Here is a 27,966-nt window from a genome sequence, read left to right as displayed (position 1 = left end):
GGGAGAAATGTCATAACGTCTTTCCCATAGTTCTGAGGAGCACGCGGCCAGGCGGAGGGCAACGGTCCGGAAGCTGGTGCGGGGCTGGCGAGTACTGTGTTTTGTTTTTTCTTTTAATGTGTGTGTGTGTAATTGGCGCTACTAGGGGGCATAACTAATGGGGCTTAACAACTGTCTGGGGGCATATCTAATGGGGCATAACAAGTGACTGGGGGCATATCTACTGGGGACAGGCTAATTTTTAAGTTGATAATTTTTGTACGGCCCCCGAAGGATTTTATAAATATCCAAATGGCCCTTGGTAGAAAAAAGGTTCCCCACCCGTGATATATAACATTTGGTCCATAGCGATTTCAGCAGGGAAGATTGTATTGGAGTGTAAGGAGCAAAGATGTCAGAGTTCTATATACTGCTAGAAGTAGCAATTAGGGAGACTCTACCATGATTGTATTTCAGCAAGTGTGGGTAAATTATGTAGGAGAGTTTATAGCAAACAAAAATATGTTGGTCTGATTTCAGTTTGAAAAAGGTATTGGGCGTCTATAAATATTTCATATAACTAGATTACACTTTCTGAAGACCGCTGTATTAGTATGTAGCTAAAATCATTAGTTTATTGTCAAATTAAGGGGTCTAAGCCTCAGAAAGATAAAGTGACTGGATATAATGTACCAATCAACCATCTCCTAACTCAAACACAGTCTGGGACATGGCAGTTAGGAGCTGACTGGCTGCTACTATATCTCTTTCCACTTTATCTCTCTCCATGGCTTAGTACATAGACCCCTAAGGCTCTCAGGTCCTATGCCTGAGTTTTACAATAGACTCGACTCCAACTTTTCCAAATTATAGCCTATTACTAAAAAGAAGTGCATCTACCAGAAAGTGATCAACTTTGCTCACTAATAGGCCCTACACACTGGCAGATAATACTCAAAGATATGAACGATCTCGTTCATTAATGAACGAGATACCATTCATATCTATGAGTGTGGAGGCACCAGCGATGAACGAAGCGCGGCGCCGCGCTCGTTCATCGCTGCTGCCCCATCGCCTGTGCATGCAGGCCAATATGGACGAGCAGGCCAGTGTGTAGGGCATATACAAGTAAGTAAACCCTAATAGCATGGCATGTATACAAAGGAAAGGTGGAGACATCATATAGCTGCACCAATAATGCATTGCACGGCCACTTAGCAAATTGTGGGGGACATTTACTAAGCAGTGATAAAAGCGGAGAAGTGAGCCAGTGTGGAAGTTGCCCCATCAACAAATCAGCAGCTCTGTATAATATATTATAGTATGCAAATTATAGATGTTACTTCCATGCTGATTGGTTGCCTTTGGCACTTCTCCACTGGCTCACTGCTTAGTAAATGTCCTCCTACAGTATATATTGCTAATCGTAATTTTTCTGTGATAATGTCAACATTGACTTTAAAGCAGCTTAAGAGTTTTCACATGCAGGGTAAAGTTTGTAGAGATGAAGACATTGAAAAGAATTTTTATTCACTCAGACAAGAGAAAAACCTGTCCAGCCACATAATTATACAATTTACAGTACAGCGAGGAATCTGGGTAATAGAGCCTTGCCTTGTCTTTCTTATTTTGCAAATTACTTCCCTTTACCTTGCAACAAAGTCTGGTAACAATATAACTGTGTACATTTCAACGGGGCTGTAGCTGGGACACCATCAGCAATATGTCACTGATGGCATGTACAGTAGACAATATATAATTCAGCTAATAAAGCATTTGCTTTTCATGGTAGACATTTTGTTTTCTATTAACAGATCAACTAAAAGTTTCACGTTTGTGGCGCATAGTTCACATCGTGAAAAAACAAGCTTACAATCCGCAGGATAATTAGAGCAGGAACATGCAGTAAACGTGTGCATCAGGGGGCTCATGGAGAGCTGGAGGCAAGTCCACAATGTAGGCAGAGAAAGCACTATTGCACATGCAAAGCAATGTGGAGAACATATCTGTTGCGATTGCTTCCCCGCTGGTGCAAGATGATCAGCATGGACACTGCACGGACTGTTAAATAAATGAATAGAGATTGCTCCTTACAGAGCCCCAGCTTGAATGAGTGGCATGCCCCCCTCCCCCAGGTATAAAACTGGTAGAAGGGCACTGATTAGAACAAAATGGCTTGCCAGAAGGAGCTAAACGACTTTGAGCAGGGGATCATTGTAGGCTGTGCAATGTCGTGTTTCCAGGGTGACACTGGACTGGTATACAGATAATTTGGTAACCCGGATGGACTGTCCAGCTCAAATCTTAGCTCCACTGAGAACCTGTGCTATGAATTGGAGCAACGGGTGCGTCCTATACAGTCTCGACCTTCAGTGTCGCAGTAGGTCACTGTGCTTTAGGATGAATAGCAAAACATACCACCTACTGCTGTCCTGGAACTTGTAGACAGTTTGCCAAGAAGGGTGTCTGCAGTAATAACTGCACGGGGTGGACCAACCAAGTACTGACATCAATAAAATCTCATTGGTCTATTTGCTGTCAGTGTCCAATCACTTTTGTCTGTATAGTGTATATCTTTGTATCAATCTAACAAGCATTTCCAAGTGATTAATGCATTTCGACATTTTAACTACATTCTGGAATAACTTCTTCCACTCCGCACCTGACAAAGAAACGTGCAAATCTTCTTCCCATTTGATTAGAACTGATAATGTATACATTTCACTAGGAGCTATAAGATATTTATACCACATGGCAACAGAGGTTTTAAAATGTATTTTACACTGTTCGTGCAATTTATGAAAAACACATTTTACATAATATGCACAATTTCAGACAGCTTCACATAACTGCTCCTCTGCATATTGTACAAATGGTAGATTTTTAATGGACACAATTAACTTCTGTTTTTGGTGTAACTTGCATCCAACTATACATCAGCCCCCAGATGTGAGAACGTGAAATCACTGACTTAAAATAGTGAGCAAGAGACCAGAAAAAAACCCATAAAAGGCTAAAAGGGTTTTCCAACCTTTGCTATCCTGTCAATCCTGGCTTGCATTTCAGATATCTCAATCCCATGTCTTCTTTGCAACTCTTGAATAGCAGCTTCAAGTCTCTGCTGTTCCTATGAGAAAACATTAACATTCAGAAGATAATATAGATACAAGTGTATGTAACATTGTTTTCTGAACTTTAACAGGTAAATGCAAGCCAAAACCCTACTGGCCACTTAGTATTAGGGATTTATATCACCTCTAACTGCTGTGACTAATCAGGATGTTACAAACGTATGAACAATTATAATTACAGCACCACAAACAACAGGAACTGTGCCAAACGTGAAATGCAGATCATGTGCCTTGTGCTATTTAAATTCAAAGTACTTATTCTATTAACATTCCCCTGGGTAGTGTGCAAATTCACCATTGTAATGAAACCATTCGCTTAATGATTATTTTTTTTTTTAATTAGGTTATGTTTTTAATAAATAACAGAAGCAAAAAAATAAGATTTTACTTACCGATAAATCTATTTCTCGTAGTCCGTAGTGGATGCTGGGACTCCGTAAGGACCATGGGGAATAGCGGCTCCGCAGGAGACAGGGCACAAGAATAAAAGCTTTAGGATCAGGTGGTGTGCACTGGCTCCTCCCCCTATGACCCTCCTCCAAGCCTCAGTTAGGATACTGTGCCCGGACGAGCGTACATAATAAGGAAGGATTTTGAATCCCGGGTAAGACTCATACCAGCCACACCAATCACACCGTACAACTCGTGATCTGAACCCAGTTAACAGTATGATAAAACGAAAGGGAGCCTCTGAAAAGATGGCTCACAACAATAATAACCCGAATTTTTGTAACAATAACTATATACAAGTATTGCAGACAATCCGCACTTGGGATGGGCGCCCAGCATCCACTACGGACTACGAGAAATAGATTTATCGGTAAGTAAAATCTTATTTTCTCTGACGTCCTAGTGGATGCTGGGACTCCGTAAGGACCATGGGGATTATACCAAAGCTCCCAAACGGGCGGGAGAGTGCGGATGACTCTGCAGCACCGAATGAGAGAACTCCAGGTCCTCCTCAGCCAGGGTATCAAATTTGTAGAATTTAGCAAACGTGTTTGCCCCTGACCAAGTAGCTGCTCGGCAAAGTTGTAAAGCCGAGACCCCTCGGGCAGCCGCCCAAGATGAGCCCACTTTCCTTGTGGAATGGGCTTTTACCGATTTTGGCTGTGGCAGGCCTGCCACAGAATGTGCAAGCTGAATTGTACTACAAATCCAACGAGCAATCGTCTGCTTAGAAGCAGGAGCACCCAGTTTGTTGGGTGCATACAGGATAAACAGTGAGTCAGATTTTCTGACTCCAGCCGTCCTGGAAACATATTTTCAGGGCCCTGACAACGTCAAGCAACTTGGAGTCCTCCAAGTCCCTAGTAGCCGCAGGTACCACAATAGGTTGGTTCATGTGAAATGCAGAAACCACCTTAGGTAGAAATTGAGGACGAGTCCTCAATTCTGCCCCGTCAGAATGAAAAATTAAGTAAGGGCTTTTATAAGATAAAGCCGCCAATTCTGACACACGCCTGGCTGAAGCCAGGGCTAACAGCATCGTCACCTTCCATGTGAGATATTTTAAGTCCACAGTGGTGAGTGGTTCAAACCAATGTGACTTTAGGAAACTCAACACAACATTGAGATCCCAAGGTGCCACTGGAGGCACAAAAGGAGGCTGTATATGCAGTACCCCTTTTACAAATGTCTGAACTTCAGGCACTGAAGCCAGTTCTTTCTGGAAGAAAATCGACAGGGCCGAAATTTGAACCTTAATGGACCCTAATTTTAGGCCCATAGATAGTCCTGTTTGCAGGAAATGGAGGAAACGACCCAGTTGAAATTCCTCTGTAGGGGCCTTCTTGGCCTCACACCACGCAACATATTTTCGCCAAATGCGGTGATAATGTTTTGCGGTTACGTCCCTCCTGGCCTTGACCAGGGTAGGGATGACTTCATCTGGAATGCCTTTTTCCTTCAGGATCCGGCGTTCAACCGCCATGCCGTCAAACGCAGCCGCGGTAAGTCTTGGAACAGACAAGGCCCCTGCTGTAGCAGGTCCTTTCTTAGAGGTAGAGGCCACGGTTCGTCCGTGAGCATCTCTTGAAGTTCCGGGTACCAAGTCCTTCTTGGCCAATCCGGAACCACGAGTATAGTTCTTACTCCTCTCCTTCTTATGATTCTCAGTACTTTTGGTATGAGAGGCAGAGGAGGGAACACATACACTGACTGGTACACCCACGGCGTTACCAGAGCGTCCACCGCTATTGCCTGAGGGTCCCTTGACCTGGCGCAATATCTGTCTAGTTTTTTGTTTAGACGGGACGCCATCATGTCCACCTTTGGTTTTTCCCAACGGTTTACTATCAGGTGGAAGACTTCTGGGTGAAGTCCCCACTCTCCCGGGTGGAGGTCGTGTCTGCTGAGGAAGTCTGCTTCCCAGTTGTCCACTCCCGGAATGAACACTGCTGACAGTGCTATCACATGATTTTCCGCCCAGCGAAGAATCCTTGCAGCTTCTGCCATTGCCCTCCTGCTTCTCGTGCCGCCCTGTCTGTTTACGTGGGCGACTGACGTGATGTTGTCCGATTGGATCAATACCGCCTGACCCTGAAGCAGGGGTTTCGCTTGACTTAGGGCATTGTAAATGGCCCTTAGTTCCAGAATGTTTATATGAAGAGATGTTTCCATGCTTGACCACAAGCCCTGGAAATTTTTTCCCTGTGTGACTGCTCCCCAGCCTCTCACTCAGGCTTGCATCCGTGGTCACCAGGATCCAATCCTGAATGCCAAATCTGCGGCCCTCTAGTAGATGAGCACTCTGCAGCCACCACAGAAGAGACACCCTTGTCCTTGGCGACAGGGTTATCCGCTGATGCATCTGAAGATGCGATCCGGACCATTTGTCCAGTAGATCCCACTGAAACGTTCTTGCATGGAATCTTCCGAATGGAATCGCTTCGTAAGAAGCCACCATTTTTCCCAGGACCCTCGTGCACTGATGCACTGACACCTTGCCTGGTTTTAGGAGGTTCCTGACTAGCTCGGATAACTCCCTGGCCTTCTCCTCCGGGAGAAACACCTTCTTCTGGACTGTGTCCAGAATCATTCCTAGGAACAGTAGACGTGTCGTTGGAATCAGCTGCGATTTTGGAATATTTAGGATCCACCCGTGCTGACGTAACACTACCTGAGATAGTGCTACTCCGACTTCTAACTGTTCCCTGGACCTTGCCCTTATCAGGAGATCGTCCAAGTAAGGGATAATTAAGATGCCCTTTCTTCGAAGAAGAATCATCATTTCGGCCATTACCTTGGTAAAGACCCGAGGTGCCGTGGACAACCCAAACGGCAGCGTCTGAAACTGATAATGACAGTTTTGTACTACAAACCTGAGGTACCCTTGGTGAGAAGGGTAGATTGGGACGTGGAGATAAGCATCTGATGTCCAGAGACACCATATAGTCCCCTTCTTCCAGGTTCGCTATCACCGCTCTGAGTGACTCCATCTTGAATTTGAACCTTTTTATGGAAGTGTTCAAGGATTTCAGATTTAAAATTGGTCTCACCGAGCCGTCCGGCTTCGGTACCACAAACAGCGTGGAATAATACCCCTTTCCCTGTTGTAGGAGGGGTACCTTGATTATCACCTGCTGGGAATACAGCTTGTGAATGGCTTCCAAAACTGCCTCCCTGTCGGAGGGAGACTTTGGTAGAGCAGACTTCAGGAACCGGCGAGTGGGAAACGCCTCGAATTCCAGTTTGTACCCCTGCGATACTACCTGTAGAATCCAGGGGTCCACTTGCGAGTGAGCCCACTGCGCGTTGAAATTCTTGAGACGGGCCCCCACCATGTCTGAGTCTGCTTGTAAAGCCCCAGCGTCATGCTGAAGACTTGGCAGAAGCAGGGGAGGGCTTCTGCTCCTGGGAAGCGGCTGCATGGTGCAGTCTTTTTCCTCTTCCTCTGCCCCGGGGCAGAAAAGAGTGGCCTTTTGCTCGCTTGTACTTATGGGAACGAAAGGACTGAGTTTGAAAAGACGGTGTCTTTTTCTGCTGATGCTCTATAGTTAACAATATATTGTCCCTATCCAGGGTATCAATATTTTCAGTCCGGGAATCCGACCACGCGACTCCAGCACTGCACATCCAGGCTGAAGCGATTGCTGGTCGCAGTATAACACCAGTATGTGTGTATATACTTTTTAGGATATTTTCCAGCCTTCTATCAGCTGGTTCTTTGAGGGTGGCCGTATCAGGAGACGGTAACGCTACTTGTTTAGATAAACGTGTGAGCGCCTTATCTACCCTAGGGGGTGTTTCCCAACGCGTCCTAACCTCTGACGGGAAAGGATATAGTGCCAATAATTTATTAGAAATTAGCAGTTTTTTGTTGGGGGAAACCCACGCTTTATCACACACCTCATTTAATTCATCTGACTCAGGAAAAACTATTGGTAGTTTTTTCACACCCCACATAATACCCTTCTTTGTGGTACTTGTAGTGTCAGAAATGTTCAATGCCTCCTTCATTGCCGTGATCATGTAACGTGTGGCCCTACTGGACATTACGTTTGTCTCCTCACCGTCGACACTAGACTCAGTATCTGTGTCTGGGTCGACCCACTGAGGTAACGGGCGTTTTAGGGCCCCTGACGGTGTCTGAGACGCCTGGACAGGCACTAATTGATTTGCCGGCTGTCTCATGTCGTCAACAGTTTTTTGCAAAGTGCTGACATTATCACTTAATTCTTTTAATACGATCATCCAGTCAGGTGTCGACTCCCTAGGGGGTGACATCACTAACCCAGGCAATTGCTCCGCCTCCACATCATTTTCCTCCTCATACATGTCGACACACACGTACCGACACACAGCACACACACCGGGAATGCTCTGATAGAGGACAGGACCCCACTAGCCCTTTGGAGAGACAGAGGGAGAGTCTGCCAGCACACACCAAGCGCTATATATATATACAGGGATAACCTTATATAAGTGTTATTCCCTTATAGCTGCTATTTATTATTATTAGCTGCCAATAGTGCCCCCCCTTCTCTTTTTTACCCTGATTCTGTAGCAGGTCTGCAGGGGAGAGTCAGGGAGCCGTCCTTCCAGCGGAACTGTGAGGGAAAATGGCGCTTGTGTGCTGAGGAGATAGGCTCCGCCCCTTCACGACGTCCTTATCTCCCGCTCTTTTCTGTAAAAATGGCAGGGGTTAAAATACATCCATATAGCCCAGGAGCTATATGTGATGTATTCTTTTGCCAACCTAAGGTATTATCTGTTTATATTGCGTCTCAGGGCGCTCCCCCCCCAGCGCCCTGCACCCTCAGTGACCGGAGTGTGAAGTGTGCTGAGAGCAATGGCGCACAGCTGCGGTGCTGTGCGCTACCTTAGTCTGAAGACAGGATCGTCTTCTGCCGCCGATTTCACCGGACCTCTTCGCTCTTCTGGCTCTGTAAGGGGGCCGGCGGCGCGGCTCCGGGACCCATCCAGGCTGAACCTGTGATCGTCCCTCTGGAGCTAATGTCCAGTAGCCTAAGAAGCCCAATCCACTCTGCACGCAGGTGAGTTCGCTTCTTCTCCCCTTAGTCCCACGATGCAGTGAGCCTGTTGCCAGCAGGACTCACTGAAAATAAAAAACCTAAAATAAACTTTTATTCTAAGCAGCTCAGGAGAGCCACCTAGCCTGCACCCTTCTCGTTCGGGCACAAAAATCTAACTGAGGCTTGGAGGAGGGTCATAGGGGGAGGAGCCAGTGCACACCACCTGATCCTAAAGCTTTTATTCTTGTGCCCTGTCTCCTGCGGAGCCGCTATTCCCCATGGTCCTTACGGAGTCCCAGCATCCACTAGGACGTCAGAGAAATAATGAATAAGTTAGTTCTAATCTACACTGTCCCTGTACAGTTATTTTTTTATGACTGAAAAATGATCAGATGTGTTCTATCCATTCTGCTACTAATGTAATCCACTATGTAGGGTTAAAATCCTTTCGAGTATAAATCCTTATGCTGGGCATACACGGTCACATAACATGCATGGCGGACTGACAGATATTTTATCTGACAAGTTATCACCCATCAGATATTATGGTCATACAGTACACGGAGATATTTCAGTATGACCATGGTGTCTGAGATCCTCCCCTGAGAAGGAGCAGAAGAAATGTTTGGCAGTTGACCATGGCAGAGCATAAACTGCTAGGATCAGTCAGACATGTGTGAAGACTTTTTTACGCCTGACCGTCAAGTCATCACTGATTGGCCATTAATTGGCCGGCGCTATCTCCCATTTTATTTCTCTCCAAGCCTTAGTACATAAACCCCACAGTTCTTCCTTCCCTTGTCAGTTACAGTACACCTATACTTTACAGTCTCCAAATGATGTATCCATATTTCTAAGACTATCAGGAACTGCGCTCGCCATGCTGCGGGCTCGGTGGCGAGCTTTGCTCGCCACAGGTTCTATTCTCCCTCTATTCGTGTCATGGACACCCACAGAGGGGGGAATCACCTACCTCACCGGTATTCTGGCAGGGGTATGGTGTCCCTGGTGGGATCCAGACGTCGGTATTGTGACAACCTGTATCCTGTTCATCGGTATGGTGACCGCATACCATTAAAACCACTTAAAGGGTCCCTGTCATCTCCAGTCCAGCAGGTATTTGAGACAGCCGGGGAGAGAGATAGACAGATTAATAATAGGATTACTTGCTCTGTAAGCACACCATGTAACACTGTATAACATGAGAACGTAAGATAAAACACATAATACAAGCATCATATAGCAGAGTGACACAATGGTATCCTGTGGGTGTTCTCACCTCATCACGTATTTGACCTTCCACTTTTGTCAAGTGATGCTGCAAGTCTTCTTCCAACTCTGCCATCTGCAAGGCTGTGGTCTCCTCTGTCCTGGAAGAGATATGCAACAGGAATCACACTGTCCTAGAAACCCTGGACAAGACGTGCGTTTAGCATCAGAGACGCTCTTTACAGTAACGTACTCTACAAATATAACAGAGGAGGGGAGGTGTGCATTCCACAAGACAAAGCATTATTTCCAGTAGGATCTATGTTCACGCATGTACAAATTGGCAAAACTTTTCTTCTTTTTTTTTATCACTGAAGTAAACCAAAGTGTAGGCAGATCCAGCCACAAAGTAGGAATGGATTTCAACATTTTGAAAGCATGAAGGGTATCATAATACATGTCCTCCTGTTTCCCCCAGTTACTTCACGGATGAAAGGACGGCCAGCCACTTTGCTGTCTCTAGTTCACCTACAAAGATTGTATACAACTTGCCAGCAAATAAAACCATGACAGGAAATGTGCTTTTATGGTCCAAAAGAGCTGACATTTTCTATCAAGTGTTACTTGATAAAATGACAATAATGTCCCACTAACACATACACTAAAGTGCAATGCAAATGTCATGTCAAAATAATAACTGTTAAAGCAAAGCCGAAAGTACTTACACTTTCTTGGTGGGGCTGAGCAATAGAAAGAGAGATTAATAGGACAAGTGAGAACTCTGCCCTCATGTCCTGCTGCCATGCTATGCTGCATAATGCCCCTTACTGCAAACACGTCACCTAGCGTCAGGTGTCCCCCACATACTAACTCATTGCCATGGTTACTCAGCAGGAAGGAGAAGTGGAAAATCCTCAGCTCTCTCAGCCCCAGTGCTATTATCTGCTCTGTATACATTTCCCAGCACAAACCTTTTCAGGACGGATTCCAGCTTTTCCATGTTAAGCCGTTGAGCACGAAAGTCATAGGACATGTTCTCAATCAGTTTCTCATATTGTTCAAGAAGTCCGGGCACAGAGACTTCTTGGATTTCCTGGTATAAGTTCCAAAGTTGCTCTCTGGTTTCACTACAAATCAAAACATACAGAAATATAGAACTAGCTCCATCACAATCAGAGATGAGACTGAAATCCCTGCCCCTCAGCATCACTAGCACACAGCAAAAACACCTGGCATCCACTCCACACATGGGCACGCACGGGCTGTTTTATTACATTCACCTGTTCATTAGTACAAAGATCTAAATCAGCTATTGAAGTGGCAGCAACTCTGCATAACAGCATCAAGAGGTGCAGATATTATTCGGACCACACACCAGAATGGGGGAGGAATGTGATCTAAGGCCTGACTCCCAGATGGATGCAATGCCGATGTACACAATGGAGTACTGCGCATGTGCCACAATGGTGTTGCGGCAGCAGTGAGGATTAACAGACAGGGAACATTTGTGGGTGGTAATTGGGGGGGGGGGGGGTTCGCCAAGCAGAAGGAATTTCGCAACTGTCTCATGTGCATGGCACAGCTTGCATCTGTGACCCCGGACATATTAAAAGTGGCCCCGGATCTTATGTCAGACGGCCATGCTACATAACAATAGGGTCACATAGGTTGAGGATCGTCCAATGTGGGTATGATGGTTGCATCTTTGTACACAAATGGCGGATCAAATACTGCCAGTGGGAGTCTCAGTACACATCCCATCAGCTGTGACATTTGCATATTTTCACGTACAAGCTTGCAGCTGTTATGGTAACTGTGACCACCTCTGAATAAGCAGTAAGTGACTTTGATCTTGCAATGGTGCTAGACAGGGTGGTTTGAGAATCTTCAAGACTGCTGATCTCCCAGGACTTTCATGCACAATAGTCTCTAGAAGCTACAGGGAATGAGGACCAAAATAAATAACAAAACTCTTGTGTGTTAGTTGTATTGATGTAACCGAATGGTTAGTAACAGATCAGAGGAGAATGGTGCGACTGGTTCAGGCAGCAAGGAGTGCAATAGGAACTCCAGTAACTATGCGTTACCACGGGTTGGGTACCAAATGTCTACAGTCATGATGCTGAAATTCATCATGTCGGCAATGGTCAAAATATCAATGCTGACCATGTCATCAGTCATCATGTAGACACAGATGAAATGTCAGCATTCTAACATGTCGACATTTCATCCTGGTGGACCAGCAGTGCCTTACCTGCTCCAGATGGCTGCAGCGACCCCAGCAGCATCTCACTTCTGGGTCAGACAGCTGAAGCTCTGGCGTTCTGGTAAGTATATGACAGCTATCCCTAACCCCAAGAGCCTACCCCTACATATAGTGCCTAAACCTGTCCTCCACTCACAGTATTCCCTCCCTCCCACCTGCAGCCTGACCCTAATGTCAACATCTCACCTGTCACCATGAAATTTTAACAGTGTTGACATTACGACTACATCCCATTACCACAGTGGTATGCAAAAACCATCTCTGAATGCACAGCACACAGTGGATGGGTCAGAGCGGCAGAAGAGCACACCTGGTCTCACTTATGTCAGTTAGGAACAGGAAATTAGGGGGTATATTTACTAAAGTGCAGGTTTTTATAAGTGAAGATGTTGCCCATAGCAACCAATCAGATTTTACTAATGATCGAGAGGTCCCCACTCTAGAATCCTTCACAGAAAACACTTAAGACTTTTCTGTTTACTCAAGCATTTCCTTAAGTATCTCCATGCTCTCTGTATCTCCAGACCAGCTTTTCTGTACTTCCTGGTGTCTGTACTGTATTATGTATAGTCTGTTAATCACCGTGGGTCCTATTGGAGAAAAAGCGCTATATACAGTACATACAGTATATTATTTTTCTGCCTAGTACCTTCTAGAAGATAATAGCTAGACACTGGTTGGTTGCTATGGGCAACATCTCCAGTTCTTAAACCTGCACTTTAATAAATATACCCCCAAGGCTGCAGCGAACACAGGCTCATCACAGCAGGACAGTTTAAGACTAGAAAAGTCTAGAAATCCATGGCGAGAGACAGTTTTTTGTTTAGTGGTTCACACAGCGGCCAATAATGTTACATAAAGTAAATACGTAACCTTCATTATTTCATAAATTAAATATTCTCATTATAAAAGATCCACACTTAAAGCAAAATAAATAAATGAATAGTGATAAGGAATAAAGTTAGTGATTAAAATGAATCTTTGCCGATACTATTAAGCTTAGAATATATTGATATAAACCAAAATGAGACAATGTATTATTGCTCTAATAAAAAAATTCATATAACAATCATATATTTCCCATCAAGTAAAACCTCTGCTCAGTTAAGACTGCTGCTGATCTACCATAATGTGTGTGTGGACCAGTGACGTGCGGTGAGGTAAGCGGCTGGGTAGGCACTGGCAGCTAACCCCCCCAATTAGAGTGGGAAAAAAAAAAGGGCAGTCCCCCACACATCACTAAAACCAGCACCAGGCAGAACCAACCAGAGGGATAATGCCATATCAGGGGAGACACTCAGTGTGGGGTCCCCCCTGCCATAACATTAATCAGCCCCCCTAACCAGTCAGCCCAGGGCTGGAATTCCTCGGAAAGTAGGGACCCCAAAAAATACAAATGGGGTCCCCCCTCCCGAGCAATAACCAGCACTGGGCTGATAGCCCAGTGCTATGCCCCACACTCCTGGTGGCAGTGGGTGCAGGGTTCATTGTCTGTTAATATTGTTCTTTACAGGTGTCCTACAGGTCCCAGCAAGCCTGCCCCAGCATGCTGGCACTTGGAGAACCACAAGTCCCGGACATAAAGGGCTCGCTGGCACCTGTAAAAAACAATAAAGAAAATAAGTTTTCTTAGTCAGGGTCTTCAACTGGGAGACGGCAGCCTTTACGCTCTTTTGCATGGCTGCCGCCTTCCCAGGGCTTCCGCCGTCTTCACCTGGTGGGCGACAGCTGTTAATCTCTTTTGCATAGCCGCTGCCCATCCAGGACTTCCACTGCGTCTTCTTTCTTCAGGAGCTCTTCACTGCTCCTCCTCCGCCGCCGGACTGACGCCGCTGCCTCGCGCTGACTTTTATAGGTCAGCTGGAGGGGGCGGGGTGATGACGCAGCAAGCAGTGATTGGCTCGTGGCGGCCATCTTGAATTTCAAAAATGACGCTGAGGCACTATTTTTTAAATTGGTACCGCTCCGCTGCCAATCTCTGCAAAATTCCAGTCTGCCTGCCACTAATGCTCTCACCTCCACCGCCCGCACCTCCGCGCCCACACAGTGATGACAGCGGATCCAGTGACGGATCTGCTGGCCAATCACTGTGGCTTCACTGACAGGGGCGTGCTATCATGGGTTGAAAGCATGTCCCTCCCAAACACATTAACATAGTAATAATTATTAGATTAGTATAAAGAAGATACTTATGACACAGAATATGTGTCATAAGTATCTTCTTTGTATTATTTTAATCATTAATGACAGGGGAGGCACCAGCTGGCAGCTTCTCTACTGTAAACAGATCTAACTGAAAACGGTCACAATGTATTCTTCTATTTGTGGTTTTACAAGGTTTCAAATGAAGTCTCGTAAGGTTATGAGGTTCTCTTAGAAATATGTTTCTACAAAATTCTAAGGAATTAATTCAAAAAAAGGACTGTTCATAAATGCTTTGTCTGTAAAACAAAACCTCTACTGAAGTTATTGTATTTGCACTGAGTGTTAATTGCCAACAATGGCATGTTACGTCTTTCCCTAATGGAGAGCCAATAAACCAGGATTATGCGCTGTATCAACACCGTAAAGAGAAATGACTGTCAGCAGGTTGAGACCGGGATTGTGAAGAATGTGGGCGATGGTACTTTACTTTTATCTTCTTTAAACAGGTGTAACGTCTAAGTTAAGATTTAAACTGCTCCAACACATTCAGAAATACCTCCACTGACATCTCTGCATGTTTGCAGTCTAGGTGGAGAATTACAGCAGTGACTGATGACTCAGCCTTGTAGGCATTTAGCCAAACAAGCTCCATCACATAAGCCGCAGTCATAGTAAGCGTTCTCAACCGCACATAATATCCCATTGACAACGTCAGAAATGCGGTTAATGACATTAGTTTTGGATTAGCCAGATATTATTGTATGAAGTCAAGTATTTTATAGACTGTGATTTAATTCAGCAGGAAATTCTAGACCGAGACAGTCTATAGATTTAAATAAATTAATATAAAGCTGCCTTTTATTATCATTTTAAAATTATTAGTTTTTTGTGTGTTTACACAAGATGCCTCATTTGGACATACTAGCATATCAGGGGTGGTCCTCAGTTTGCCAGCAGCCGGGATCCCGACGACCAGCATACCGGCGCCGGAATCCTGACCGCTGGCATACCGAGAGCTTTTCTCCCTCTTGGGGGCTCACGACCCCCCAGGAGGGAGGATAGATAGCGTGGCACGCCACCGTGTCCACAGCGTGGCGAGCGCAGTGAGCCCGCAAGGGGCTCATTTGCACACGCCCAGCAGTCGATATGCCGGCGGTCGGGATTCCGGCGCCGGTATGCTGGCCACCGGTAGCCCGACCGTCGGCATAACATACTACACCCGCATATCAGTCACCACAAACATGTATTGCAAATGGATAGGAAACCTTTCAGTGGTGCAGGACCAGGTCATGTGGGTGGGAAACGGTCATTAGGTCAACAACACTTAGGTCGACAGTCATTAGGTCGACCACTATTGGTCAACATGATCAATAGGTCGACATGAGTTTTTCACTTTTTTTTTTTTTAAACATTTTCTCAACTTTTTCATACTTTACAATTCACGTTGACTATAATTGGGAATAGTAACCTGTGCAGAGTGCATCGGCAGCGGAGCGAGACACCTTGCCTAAAGCATGCAAGCCATGCGAGGGGACACAGTGCACTAATTAGGGTTCCCTGTCACTTTACGAAGAAAACGACAGAAAAAAAAAGAAGTTAAAAACTCATGCCGACCTAGCACGTCGACATGTGACCATGTCGACCAATAGTGGTCGCCCTCATGACCCATACCCATGTGGGTTCAGTGATAAAATCCAGTGAGAGCATAGTGTAATGGCTCACGCTATCATTTGGGTGCAGTTTCTGGCTAGTTTGGTTGTGTGTAATCAGCGTTACAGAATCCTGCAGTAAAGCACAAGGTTTAATAATCTGCCTTCTCCAAGCCCTCTTTCCTCTGCAGCAAACTATGGATTAAAATACCAGTGTACCCACCTACAGAAATTTTCTAACTCGTCTGTACTCTTTTCATAATCATTTGTTCCATATTTTACTTGCATTGTATTGTACTGACACATCACTGATTTGTACACTTGAAAGTGACTCAGTCACCCCGGCAAGTTTTACAAGTAAAACATGAAACAGAAATATCTTTGGCAACAGGTGAGAGCAAAACATGTGCTATCCAATGACACTGAGACACCTACATAACATATCTTACACAGTAGCTGGAGGGCACTTGTGCAGATTACAGACCAGCCACTGGTAGCACTGTGACATTTTTGTAGTAGTTAACCAAATATATTTACCAAGTGAGCACTTCTTGATAGAACATAAAAAAGTTTTAATATAATGTATGGAGTTTAATTTAAAGCAGTGTATAATCCTTAACAGTAAAATCATCCCCAGTGTACTGAAAAATGTATGTATTTATAGTTTAGTTTGTTCGCTGCTTCGCTCGTGTGAATGTCTGTTAATGGGGTGGTATTCATGTGACCGACGGTCGGGAGACCGACGATCACATGACCTCCTCCAGCTTCCCGACCCCCACTATCCCGATAGTCGGCATGCCGACCAACAGGGACTATTTCCACTCGTGGGTGTCCAAGACACCCATAGAGTGGGAATAGAACCCGTGGCGACCGTAGGTCACCACCGAGCCCGCAAGGGGCTTTCTGCACTCGCCTCTCCCCGCCGGGATCCCAGCGTCGGTATACTGCCGGGATCCCGGCGTCGGTAAGCTGACCGCCGGTCAGCCATACTACACCCCTGTTAATGCTCAGCGGAACTAATCTTACAAAGATAGTAGTGTCATCTAATACTGTGATATATATTTTATATTGTACACATTGATCACAACATCTCTTTGTAAACAATGGCCCTCATTCCGAGTTGATCGGTCGCAAGGCGAATTTAGCAGAGTTACACACGCTAAGCCGCCGCCTACTGGGAGTGAATCTTAGCTTCTTAAAATTGCGACCGATGTATTCGCAATATTGCGATTACTAACTACTTAGCAGTTTCAGAGTAGCTCCAGACTTACTCTGCCTGTGCGATCAGTTCAGTGCTTGTCGTTCCTGGTTGACGTCACAAACACACCCAGCGTTCGCCCAGGCACTCCCACCGTTTCTCCGGCCACTCCTGCGTTTTTTCCGGAAACGGTAGCGTTTTCAGCCACACGCCCCTAAAACGCCGTGTTTCCGCCCAGTAACACCCATTTCCTGTCAATCACATTACGATCGCCGGAGCGAAGAAAAAGCCGTGAGTAAAAATACTTTCTTCATAGTAAAGTTACTTGGCGCAGTCGCAGTGCGAACTTTGCGCATGCGTACCAAGCGGATTTTCACTGCGATGCGATGAAAAAGAACGAGCGAACAACTCGGAATGAGGGCCCATATTTGCAATTTTTCCTTCACGGATTAACACAAAAAGATGCTTTGGGCAACTAATTTGTGAGTAATACCCCTTTCACGCTGCCAGGTGGGTTGCCATAGCAGCGGGGGGCGGAGGTGGCGCTGGGAGATGAGATCATCTCCGCGCCGCCTCTCCCTGCTGTAGTACACGGGTCCCGGGACGCATCGACCCGGGAGCCCGTTTACGCAGCCACTGAACCAGTATTCAACACGGGCATAACACTGCTTTATTCCCGGGTTGAATTGCTGAGTCAGGCGACCCGCGATTTCGGCTATGCCCCTTTCACACCGCACGCCGACCCGGCAATATGCCGGGTCGATACTGGGTTATTTGTGCGGTGTGAAAGGGGTACAAGCCATGTAAAGCTGCCCACAGAAGAAGTAGCTGCTCCCAAGCCCACAGAAGTAGCTGGTCCCGAGATCTACACCTGCACTCCTGAGTGTTTGCCCCTGCGACTTGTTGACCATCATAGTGAAGCAAACGCTTAGAGGAAACTGCTGGCGCTTAAATTGAAAAGGAAACTGGTTGGGGGTAAGGGGTTCCATTGCATAGCTTGAGCGGAGTCGAGTTCTGCAGAAGCATGATTGGAACACCAACAGTGTGCAGAGATTCTGTTTTTTCCTTTATCGCTACTCTACCTGATGTCACATCGAGATCATACATACTTAATTTTCTTTCTAGGTCACTAATACCGTTTCAGATAGCAATGCCGGGTCCCACCTGGGAATTGGAAACGGGTTCTTCCCGGGTGGGATCCGGCATTGGACTCTACACACCATAAGCCAGACATGGAAATATGCCGGGTGATGTTGCCATGGGGGGGGGGGGGGGGCGGGGACAGAGCCAGCATAGGGGACGGGAGCAGAAGCGGTGCTGGGAGATGAGATCATCTCCGCACCACCTTTCCTTATGCAGTGAACGAGGACCCAGGTCACCCGTTCACACTGCACCTTACCCGATAATTACCCGGGAATAACCCGGGTTGAATTACCGGGTCAGGCGACCCGGGAATTCGTCCATGGCCCCTTTACACCGCACAGCGACCCGTGTTGACCTGGCAATATACCAGGTCTAAACCGGGTTATTTGTGCATGTTTCAACGGGGTATTAGCTATACAATAGTGTAAATGTGATCCAAATTCATCTAGTAGTTTATGGGTGATGCCGGAATGAGTAGAGAAAAAATCCCAAATATTTTTTTCACTCCCTAGTTCAAGCAGTCCCTAGATGTACATTTCTCAAAAAAAAAAAAAATTATGTACAGACAAAACCCTACAGTTCTATTATATGTATAGATAATTAGTAAAAATCATAATTGCATTTATTGTACAATACTGGATGGGGCTGAAGTGGATACAGGAAATATTCAGTAATATTATGCCAACTGAAAAGTAGAAAAACTCCTCATTATAAATTGAGGACAACCACTTGTCAACTATTATATAAACTGGCCAAATTCAGTGCATACAAGTTTCCAATACCCAGACCGGGTTCTAAAATGTAAAAATCAAGTCAAAAAACTTTCTGACGACTTCCAGGCAACTAATAATCTCAGAAAGTTGGCATTACAGTTTCTGTGGTTCTCTCTCATTGAACACAGAACAAATCATAATAATAAGAATAAAATAAAAAAATAAATTATATATATATATATATATATATATATATATATATATATATATATATATATATATATATATATATATATATATATATATATATATATATATATATATATATAACAAAAGATACCCAGATAGGAACGTAAGACAAAAGTAACATGTAAGTATCTCTCTATTTGAGTAAAGTGTGCCGAATTGTAAAGAGAGAGAAGACACTATAACAATCCAGGAGGAAGATTTCCTATATGGTTGTGTAAAACAGTAGCGATGGTTATTCTATTAAAAAAAAAAAAAAAAAATCTTCTTCTCTGTGAACATTCCAGGTTTTCAGGTGTAACCTTTAAAATTGACCAGCAGCTGTGGTTGTTTAAATACATTGCGAGGTTAAAGCCTTCTCTGTCTCCAGAACCAGCTGATGTGGGACTCCGGAGGGGTAAGTATAATTATATGGGGCAGGGTGTGCAGTGTGCCCCCTGGACCTAGGGGCCTGTGTGCACCACACACACTGCACCCATAATAGATATGCCATTGCCATCAGTATTTAACATGAATTACATGCTGTCTCACTTCTCCTCAGCACCCGCCAGCAACCTGCCCCTGCTGACAAAAGCCGTAAGTAGGAGTGTGTGAGTGGGACCATCGCAGGGCTCTACAGGTGGCATTGCTGCTGCCCCACATCCCTTGCTTCTGACTAGCAAGGCGCATGGAACAGCACCCTGCAACCAGTGTCACTGCTGCATTGCCACCCAGAACATTCTTTGGATGCTCCAGGCAGGCACCCTGCAGTCTGTGCAGTCACTCAGAATGCGAGGGGCAGAACGCCGACATCATAAGCTTAGGGGCAGGGCCAGCACAGGATACTCCGGGAGCCCTATTATGCTGCTGGCAATGAGTTACTGACCAATGCACATGTGCAATGGCCATCTGTACACATAGGGGTTTGTTCAGAGATGAATGCAGATGGCTGCATACGCAGCCAGATCTGCATTCATCTCTGCACATGCTGGGGGCCGCCCAGCACAGGGCAAGCTGCCCACTATGTGGGAGGCTGCCCCGCATCGGATCTAAGGTTGACCCCTGGCAGCGCAGCCTGGCTGTACGGTCATCTTTTTTTCCGGAGCGGCTGTGTGTGATGTCACGCAGCCGCCCCAAAAACATAGTAACATCGTTTCTGAGGTTGAAAAAAGACAAACTGTACGTCGAGTTCAACCTCTTAGTGATCTCCTACACTAATATTTTAAAACTAAATTTTAACTGTGGTGAATGGTTAGCCGTTATGTATATTCATCTATTTTTTTTTTTTTTATTTTTTTATTACTATAGTGCATGATTTATCCACCATAACCCTGTATCCTTATCCGTTAGGAATTTATTAAGCCCATTCTTAAAAGTAGTGATTGAGTCCGCCATTACTACTCTTTCATGCAGGAAATTCCAAATACGTATTGTCCTTACTGTGAAGAAACCTTTCCGTCTCTGGGTGCGACATCTCCTCTCCTCTAACCTAAGCTGGTGTCTGCGTGTCCTTTGTGTTGATCTTAGCAAAAACAAATCCCCTGCTAGCTCTGTGTATTGTATCCTTATATAATTGTACATTTTTATCATGTCCCCTTCTTAATCTCCTTTTTTCCAGTGTAAACATGCCTAGCAAGCCTTTCATCATATTCTAGAGTCTCCAACCCCTTAATCAATTTGGTTGCACGTCTCTGAACCTTTTCTAGTTCCAGGATATCCTTTTTTTTTTGTGCACAGTATTCAAGATGTGGCCTCACTTGTGATTTATATAATAGGAGTAGAACACTCTCATCCCTTGCATCATATGCCAGCTTTATGCAAGCTAACACCTTGTTTGCCTTATTTGCTGCATTCTTACTTTGGGTACTACTGCTAAGTTTGTTATCTATGTTAACTCCTAAATCTTTTTCCAATCCCGAATCCCCTAGTTTTTCCCCATTTAGTGTGTAGGTAGTATACTTGTTCTTGCTACCAAAGTGCATTACCTTACATCTGTATATAATGAATCTCATTCTCCATCTTGATGCCCATGCTTCCAGTTTAAATAAGTAGTTCTGAAGAGACTCGGCATCCCCCTCAGAATTTATAACCTTACAGAGTTTGGTATTGTCTGCAAAAATTGACACCATGCTCTCTAGACCGATTTCTAGATTATTTATGAAAATGTTGAACAATAGTGGTCCTAGTACAGACCCTTGTGTCACGCTACTTAGTACTTCAGTCCATTTCGAAAAAGTTACATTTACCACCACTCACTGCTCCCTTTTATCCAACCAATTTCTAATCCAAGGCATATTGTGCTCCCTAGCCCAAGTTCACTTAATTTGTTGATAAGTCTAATGTGAGGTACTGTATCGAAAGCTTTAGCAAAGTCTATAAAGATTACATCCACCTCTTTACCCTGATCTAGGTTTGCACTAACTGTTTCATAAAAGCCTATTAAGTTAGTTTGGCATGATCTATCCTTCACAAATCCATGTTGGTTCCTATTAATAACCTTATTGGCTTCAAGGAGCTCCTGTATACTATCCCCTAAAATACCTTCCAGTACTTTCCCCACTATAGATGTAAGACTTACTGGTCTCTAATTACCCGGTTTAGATTTACTAAAAACGGTCCCGACCAGCTCCTGTTCGCCTCACCCCACCCCCCCAACACTGTGTCTCCTGTCACTGTCAATCACATTGCAGCCACATCCTTCACAGATAGAATTGCAGGAACAACCCCTTTGAGCTACAGATGGGGTTAAGACTCTAAAATGGAGCCTAAAGAGTTACATCACCAGATTCTTTAGGTATACCACCTAAACGCCACTAGAAACATACAGTTCTGGTCAACAATACTGGCACCCTTGAATTTTAAGTACTACCAATACAACATCTTCAGAAATAAATGTAAAACTAACTTTGTATTATCCGAATAATTTAATAGGATGTCCAAATATATAAACTACAAAAAATACCCTTTTCAACTTCCATTTAGTAAGCTCAAAGAAGAAATAATATGACCTAGACAGTATATTAAATACACCCAATTCTTAACATTTGGTTTCACACCCTTTGGCAAAATAGATGGCTACAAGAAGGATTTGTTGGCAATCTTCTTGCACCTGTCTGGTAGTTTCTCTCACTCTTCCATTGCAATTTGTTGAAGTTTTTGAATGACTGCAGAATTCCAATTCTCAATGGCAGATTTCAGCTTTCTAAAGATTTTCAATTGGATTAAGATCAGGGCTCTTTGCTGGCCTGTTTTAAACAGTCCATTTTTCCTTTGCAATCCTACAATTTCATGATTCCTTTATTACAATGTAGGTCTCCAGTACCAGATGCAGCATCAAAACATTATGGATCCCCATTATGTATAATGGTACAGGTTGAGTATCCATATCCAAATATTCCGAAATACGGAATTTTTTGAGTGAGAGTAAGATAGTGAAAACTTTGTTTTCTGATGGCTCAATGTACACAAACTTTGTTTAATACACAAAGTTATTAAAAATATTGGCTAAAATGACCTTCAGCCTGTGTGTATAAGGTGTATATGAAACAAAAATGCATTCTGTGCTTAGACTTAGGTCCCTTCGCCATGATATCTCATTATAGTATGCAATTATTCCAAAATACGGAAAAATCCGATATTCAAAATACTTCTGGTCCCAAGCATTTTGGAATAGGGATACTCAACCTGTCGTTAGGGAAGTCTTCTCCTTAAAAGCTTAGTTTTGTCACCTACAAATAAACCGCTGGTCTGCATTGCCAATGGGTTCTATTTTGGTTTTGTCTGTCAACAAAACATTTGATGGAAGGACTGTGATTTGTCTAGGTACATTTTGCCCAAGATCAGTCATTTCTCTTTATTTTTTTCCCAGCAGTGGGGTCCTTCTTGGTTTAGGGTATGGTGTATGGTTCAGGTTGAAGCCATCACTCTAGATTGTATCAGGTCAGTCTTCAGTTCTTTTAATTTTTTACACTGTGTTTTTCCCACAATTTTTACATACCTTCAAAGACTTCTGTCTTTATTTTGCTCTTTTGCCCACATCCGGGGAGGTTCTTCACAGTTCCATGAGAAGCCAACATCTTAATAACATTACGCACTGTTTAAACTGGGATGCCAAGGTCTTTGAAGATGGCCTTGTAGCTTTTAGAGGTTGTGTGTTTGTAATTACAGCAGTTCTGACTCTCAGACAGCTCTTGGGAGAGATGTACTACGCCTTAGAGTGTGATAAAGTGGAGAGATAAAGTACCAGACAATCGGCTCCTAACGGTCATTTTTCAAATAGTCTATAACAAGGCAGTTAAGACCGACTTGATGGTACTTTAGCTCTCTCCACTGTATCACTCAGCAAGGCTTAGTACATCTCTCCCTTGTCATCAGCATTGTGACAAAGTTGCAGGGAATAAAAAAAGGCTTTTTTCAAACATTAAAGATATCATTCATTGGTTCATTCAAGTCAGACGAGCACTTACAATTTATCCCATGTGACTAATTTCTATTTTAGCACAATTTATCCCAAGTGACTTATCACAAGTCTAATGTATCTATTTTTTTCAAAATTGGTTTGAATAGTTCAAAAGGGTGCCAATAATGACAATCTTAACGTTTTTATAGTTTTTCCTCATATTGCTTTTCCAAATTGTTATTGTTCTCACATTAGTGGTTCTGTCTTGACATGCAACCTCTCACACGACTTGTGTGTTCATGTCTCGTTTTCTTTTATTCTTATTAATGGTTTCCTTGCCTGTCCAGTGCAGAACTTGTGACACCTTGTTGAGGATTATTTAATGTAATTTACAGCAACAAGAAAGACATTAGCAGACAAATAAGTCACTGATGGACACTTCATAGTTAATACTTTAGCTATACAAAAAAAACAAAAAAACCTTGAATACTTTGGGCGGGATGTACTAACGTACATCGCCGCCCATCGCCACGGTGCTGATCGCATATGTACTAACATATGCGATCAGCATTGCGGAGAGCTGACCTCCGCGATGCGCAGCGGCAGCCTGACTTCCGGGATTCGGCCCGGGAGTCAGTCTGCGCATGCGCGGGGTGACGGGGGCAGCCGCAGGGCATGCTGGGAGGGATCCGATCGGATCCCTCACACAGCACCGCGGAGAGAAACCCATAGGCTTCTATGGACTATCGCCAGCTAAAGCTGGCGTACCCCACCGCGGCGCTGACCTGCCGGCCGGGGGTTAGTACATCAGGAAAATGCGGTAAACAGGGATTTTACCACATTTTCCGCTTAGTATATCCGGCCCTTTGTGTGACATTTTATGCCATGATCATACCAGGTTACCTACAGTAGTGACCAATTATTGGTGGACTGTTGAATTAGGCCAGCAACTATCTGCTCTACAGACTCGACTATAAGGACATCTCTCACACACGTTCTGATTTCACTGATAATACGTACAGACAATGACCATGGGTGTATATGTAATGGAATGTTCCCCAACTGACATTCTTTGAAAAGAGAAGGTGTGGATTAGTTAAAGAATTAGCCCAAGAGCGACTTGTAAACTCCCTGAGATACAACAGGTTGACTACTTATGGTTTCCAGTGAAACTGAGCATCTTTCCAAAATACATTAGTGCATAGTTGAAGGTGGAGAGGCAAGGTAAGTCAGACAGCAATTATGAAGCCCGCTTGCAGACTGGGATATCACAAAAATACAACTGATAAAACAGGAACATGCTGCCGGACCCAAAAATTATGTGAAGCTTGTGACAGGATCCAACAATATAATAATATTAGCATATGTCCCTATATGACCCATTTCACACAGACTATAAGCCTGATTCAGAGAAGTATGCATATGCAGCTGCAAGTGCGACTTTCTTTGCAACGCAAATGCAGATATTAGCAATTGAAGAAATGGAAAAAGACGCCCACCGGAACTACCACAACTCATTAGTAATTGCGTGCACATACGCAGCCTATACACAAGAACAAGGAATATCAGGCTTAAGGGTACCTATACTAACACAGATTGGGCCCGGCAGTAGTCACAGAGGCGTAATTTTTATGTACATTGGGGCTCACAGTTGTTGTCAGATACACGTCACTGTTTTAACAACCACATCCCGCTATTGCTAGTTAACGGTCACTTCCTGTCAATCACTTTGCAAAGGAATCCTCATCTTTCCTTTGCTTCTATTTTGCCTAACTATTGGATATTAAAATAAAACTTTTGACATAAATGGCTAAAGCCTAGTGTCACGGACCCTGGCCGCTCCACGCCCCGGATACACCAATCAGAGAGTTGCACCAATACCGTGCGTATCAACGCTGCCACCAGCAAAGACTTTTCAACGTATTACGAACGTTGCAGGCGTCTTTAGCTTTACCTGTAACCACAAATCTCAATATCTCATGAAAAAAAATAGGTAACATGTAGTTCGCTTGACTTGGGTTCAAGAACACAGCAGTCAGAGCTAATTATATTTTTATTATAATTAAGAAATATCTTCAGGTTTACAAGGATAAAAAGATTACAAAGAATATAAGTTTTAGAAAAGATACACATATAAATACTAGCAGTCTCAACAAACAAAAAGGGAAAAAAGAAAATCAGAACCTAATTACTCTTACTTAGTGCATTAAGTTCTGTGTGAGGAAGCTTCACAAGAAAACAGACATCCATCCAGGCATGGGCAGCCACTTCCATCAGAATGAACAAGGATCTATCAGTGATTCACGTAGTTATAGGCCCCCGGGCCACTCAACACATCAGCCCCCAACCTCTTGGAAAGGTTAACCCTTACTCTGCTAGGCCCATTCATATCCAGCAGTGGAAGGTCACTCTCCTTGTAATATCTATAGAAGGCCTGTGATCTGTGTGTCACATCTTCCTAAGGGTAGAGTTGAAGCTCCAGGTTTATGAGGCTAGTCAGGAAATAGAATTTCTGAACATTTGTTTCAGGCAGGGGCATTTGTCACACTTCCCTGGTCTATTTACAGAGCCCCCCTGTTGACAAACTAATTGGGCTTATCAGACCTCAATGTCCAGAGTTTGCCAATATCTGCTTTGAACACATGCTATTGATGTAGAAACGCAATCCCCTTTTAAAACGTCATGTCAAGGTCCCCAGCCACATATAATTTATACTTTTGACAATACACAACTCTGAGGTCAGCTCACAGAAGAAATTATGAGATTTCCCCGACACCTAGGTTCATAAAATTGGGAAATAAATGGGAAACAGGTATAATACATCTTGTTGAAAGCAGTCTTAACATGGTCATACATAGTTTTAAAAATGCCAAATCTGTCAATTTTGGCCATACACATGATATCCAACAAGTATTCCAAAGATAACTACACACTATTATTATCTTTAGATTTTTAACCATGTGCCTGGCATGGTCGCATCAGACACGACCACACTAGCAAGTGCTTTATCTGACCTGGTCGCCGCCAGAAAGAAAGTGTGTTTGCGGTGGAACGGCAGGAACCCCCCACCCAGCAAGCTGCAGACAATAGCGGCCGCTGAGGAAGTGTAAAGTAACCCCCTCAATCCCCACTGTGTACCTGGCAGCTATCCAGGCTGTCCCAATGAATGTCACGATGGTCGCGATGCGTACAGTGTTCCAATGGTGTCGACCAATGTTTGTGAAAAAAAACTATATATTTTTTTACAAATATTATTTATTTATTTTTTAACAAAGATCATTTTGGATAAGGTTAAATACACGTTCTACACCTAATTCACTTACTAAAGAAAAAAAGACGACAATTTCTGAGCGCTTTTTTTTTGGGGGGGGGGGGGGGGGGACATTGACAGTTAAGTGGTTATGGCACCGTATAGAGAATATGCATGTAATAGATACAGTATACAAGCTATATCACAGGTACAGTAAATTTACATTTCCTTGGAACAAAAAGTAAGATTTCTCTCACCGGTAAATCTATTTCTCGTAGTCCGTAGTGGATGCTGGGAACTCCGAAAGGACCATGGGGAATAGCGGCACCGCAGGAGACTGGGCACAACTAAAGAAAGCTTTTAGGTCACCTGGTGTGCACTGGCTCCTCCCACTATGACCCTCCTCCAAGCCTCAGTTAGGACACTGTGCCCGGACGAGCTGACATAATAAGGAAGGATTTTGAATCCCGGGTAAGACTCCTACCAGCCACACCAATCACACCGTATAACTCGTGATACTATACCCAGTTTAACAGTATGAAAACAACTGAGCCTCTCAACAGATGGCTCAACAATAACCCTTTAGTTAACAATAACTATGTACAAGTATTGCAGACAATCCGCACTTGGGATGGGCGCCCAGCATCCACTACGGACTACGAGAAATAGATTTACCGGTGAGTAAAATCTTATTTTCTCTGACGTCCTAGTGGATGCTGGGAACTCCGAAAGGACCATGGGGATTATATCAAAGCTCCCAAACGGGCGGGAGAGTGCGGATGACTCTGCAGCACCGAATGAGAGAACTCAAGGTCCTCCTCAGCCAGGGTATCAAATTTGTAGAATTTTGCAAACGTGTTTGCCCCTGACCAAGTAGCAGCTCGGCAAAGTTGTAAAGCCGAGACCCCTCGGGCAGCCGCCCAAGATGAGCCCACCTTCCTTGTGGAATGGGCTTTTACGGATTTAGGATGCGGCAGTCCAGCCGCAGAATGCGCCAGCTGAATTGTGCTACAAATCCAGCGAGCAATAGTCTGCTTAGAAGCAGGAGCACCCAGTTTGTTGGGTGCATACAGGATAAATAGCGAGTCAGTTTTCCTGACTCTAGCCGTCCTGGAAACATAAATTTTCAAGGCCCTGACTACGTCCAGTAACTTGGAATCCTCCAAGTCCCTAGTAGCCGCA

General features: G+C 44.3%; 1 protein-coding gene across 1 annotated transcript in view; it reads right to left on the bottom strand.

The window, feature by feature from the left end:
* The window catches only part of LOC134931961 (ras and EF-hand domain-containing protein-like), a 94,645-nt gene that overhangs the window by 54,642 nt on the left and 12,037 nt on the right, over positions 1-27,966 (bottom strand). Inside the window, exons 2-4 of the mRNA XM_063925871.1 lie at positions 10,768-10,923; positions 9,867-9,957; positions 3,011-3,106 (exon numbers count right to left, since the gene is read on the bottom strand). Of these exons, the coding sequence (XP_063781941.1) occupies positions 3,011-3,106; positions 9,867-9,957; positions 10,768-10,923 (343 nt within the window). The remainder of the gene's footprint in view (positions 1-3,010; positions 3,107-9,866; positions 9,958-10,767; positions 10,924-27,966) is intronic.

This window comes from Pseudophryne corroboree, chromosome 6, assembly GCF_028390025.1.
Source record: "Pseudophryne corroboree isolate aPseCor3 chromosome 6, aPseCor3.hap2, whole genome shotgun sequence".
Classification (NCBI taxonomy): Eukaryota; Metazoa; Chordata; class Amphibia; order Anura; family Myobatrachidae; genus Pseudophryne; species Pseudophryne corroboree.
This window is presented reverse-complemented; position numbering and strand designations above follow the sequence as displayed.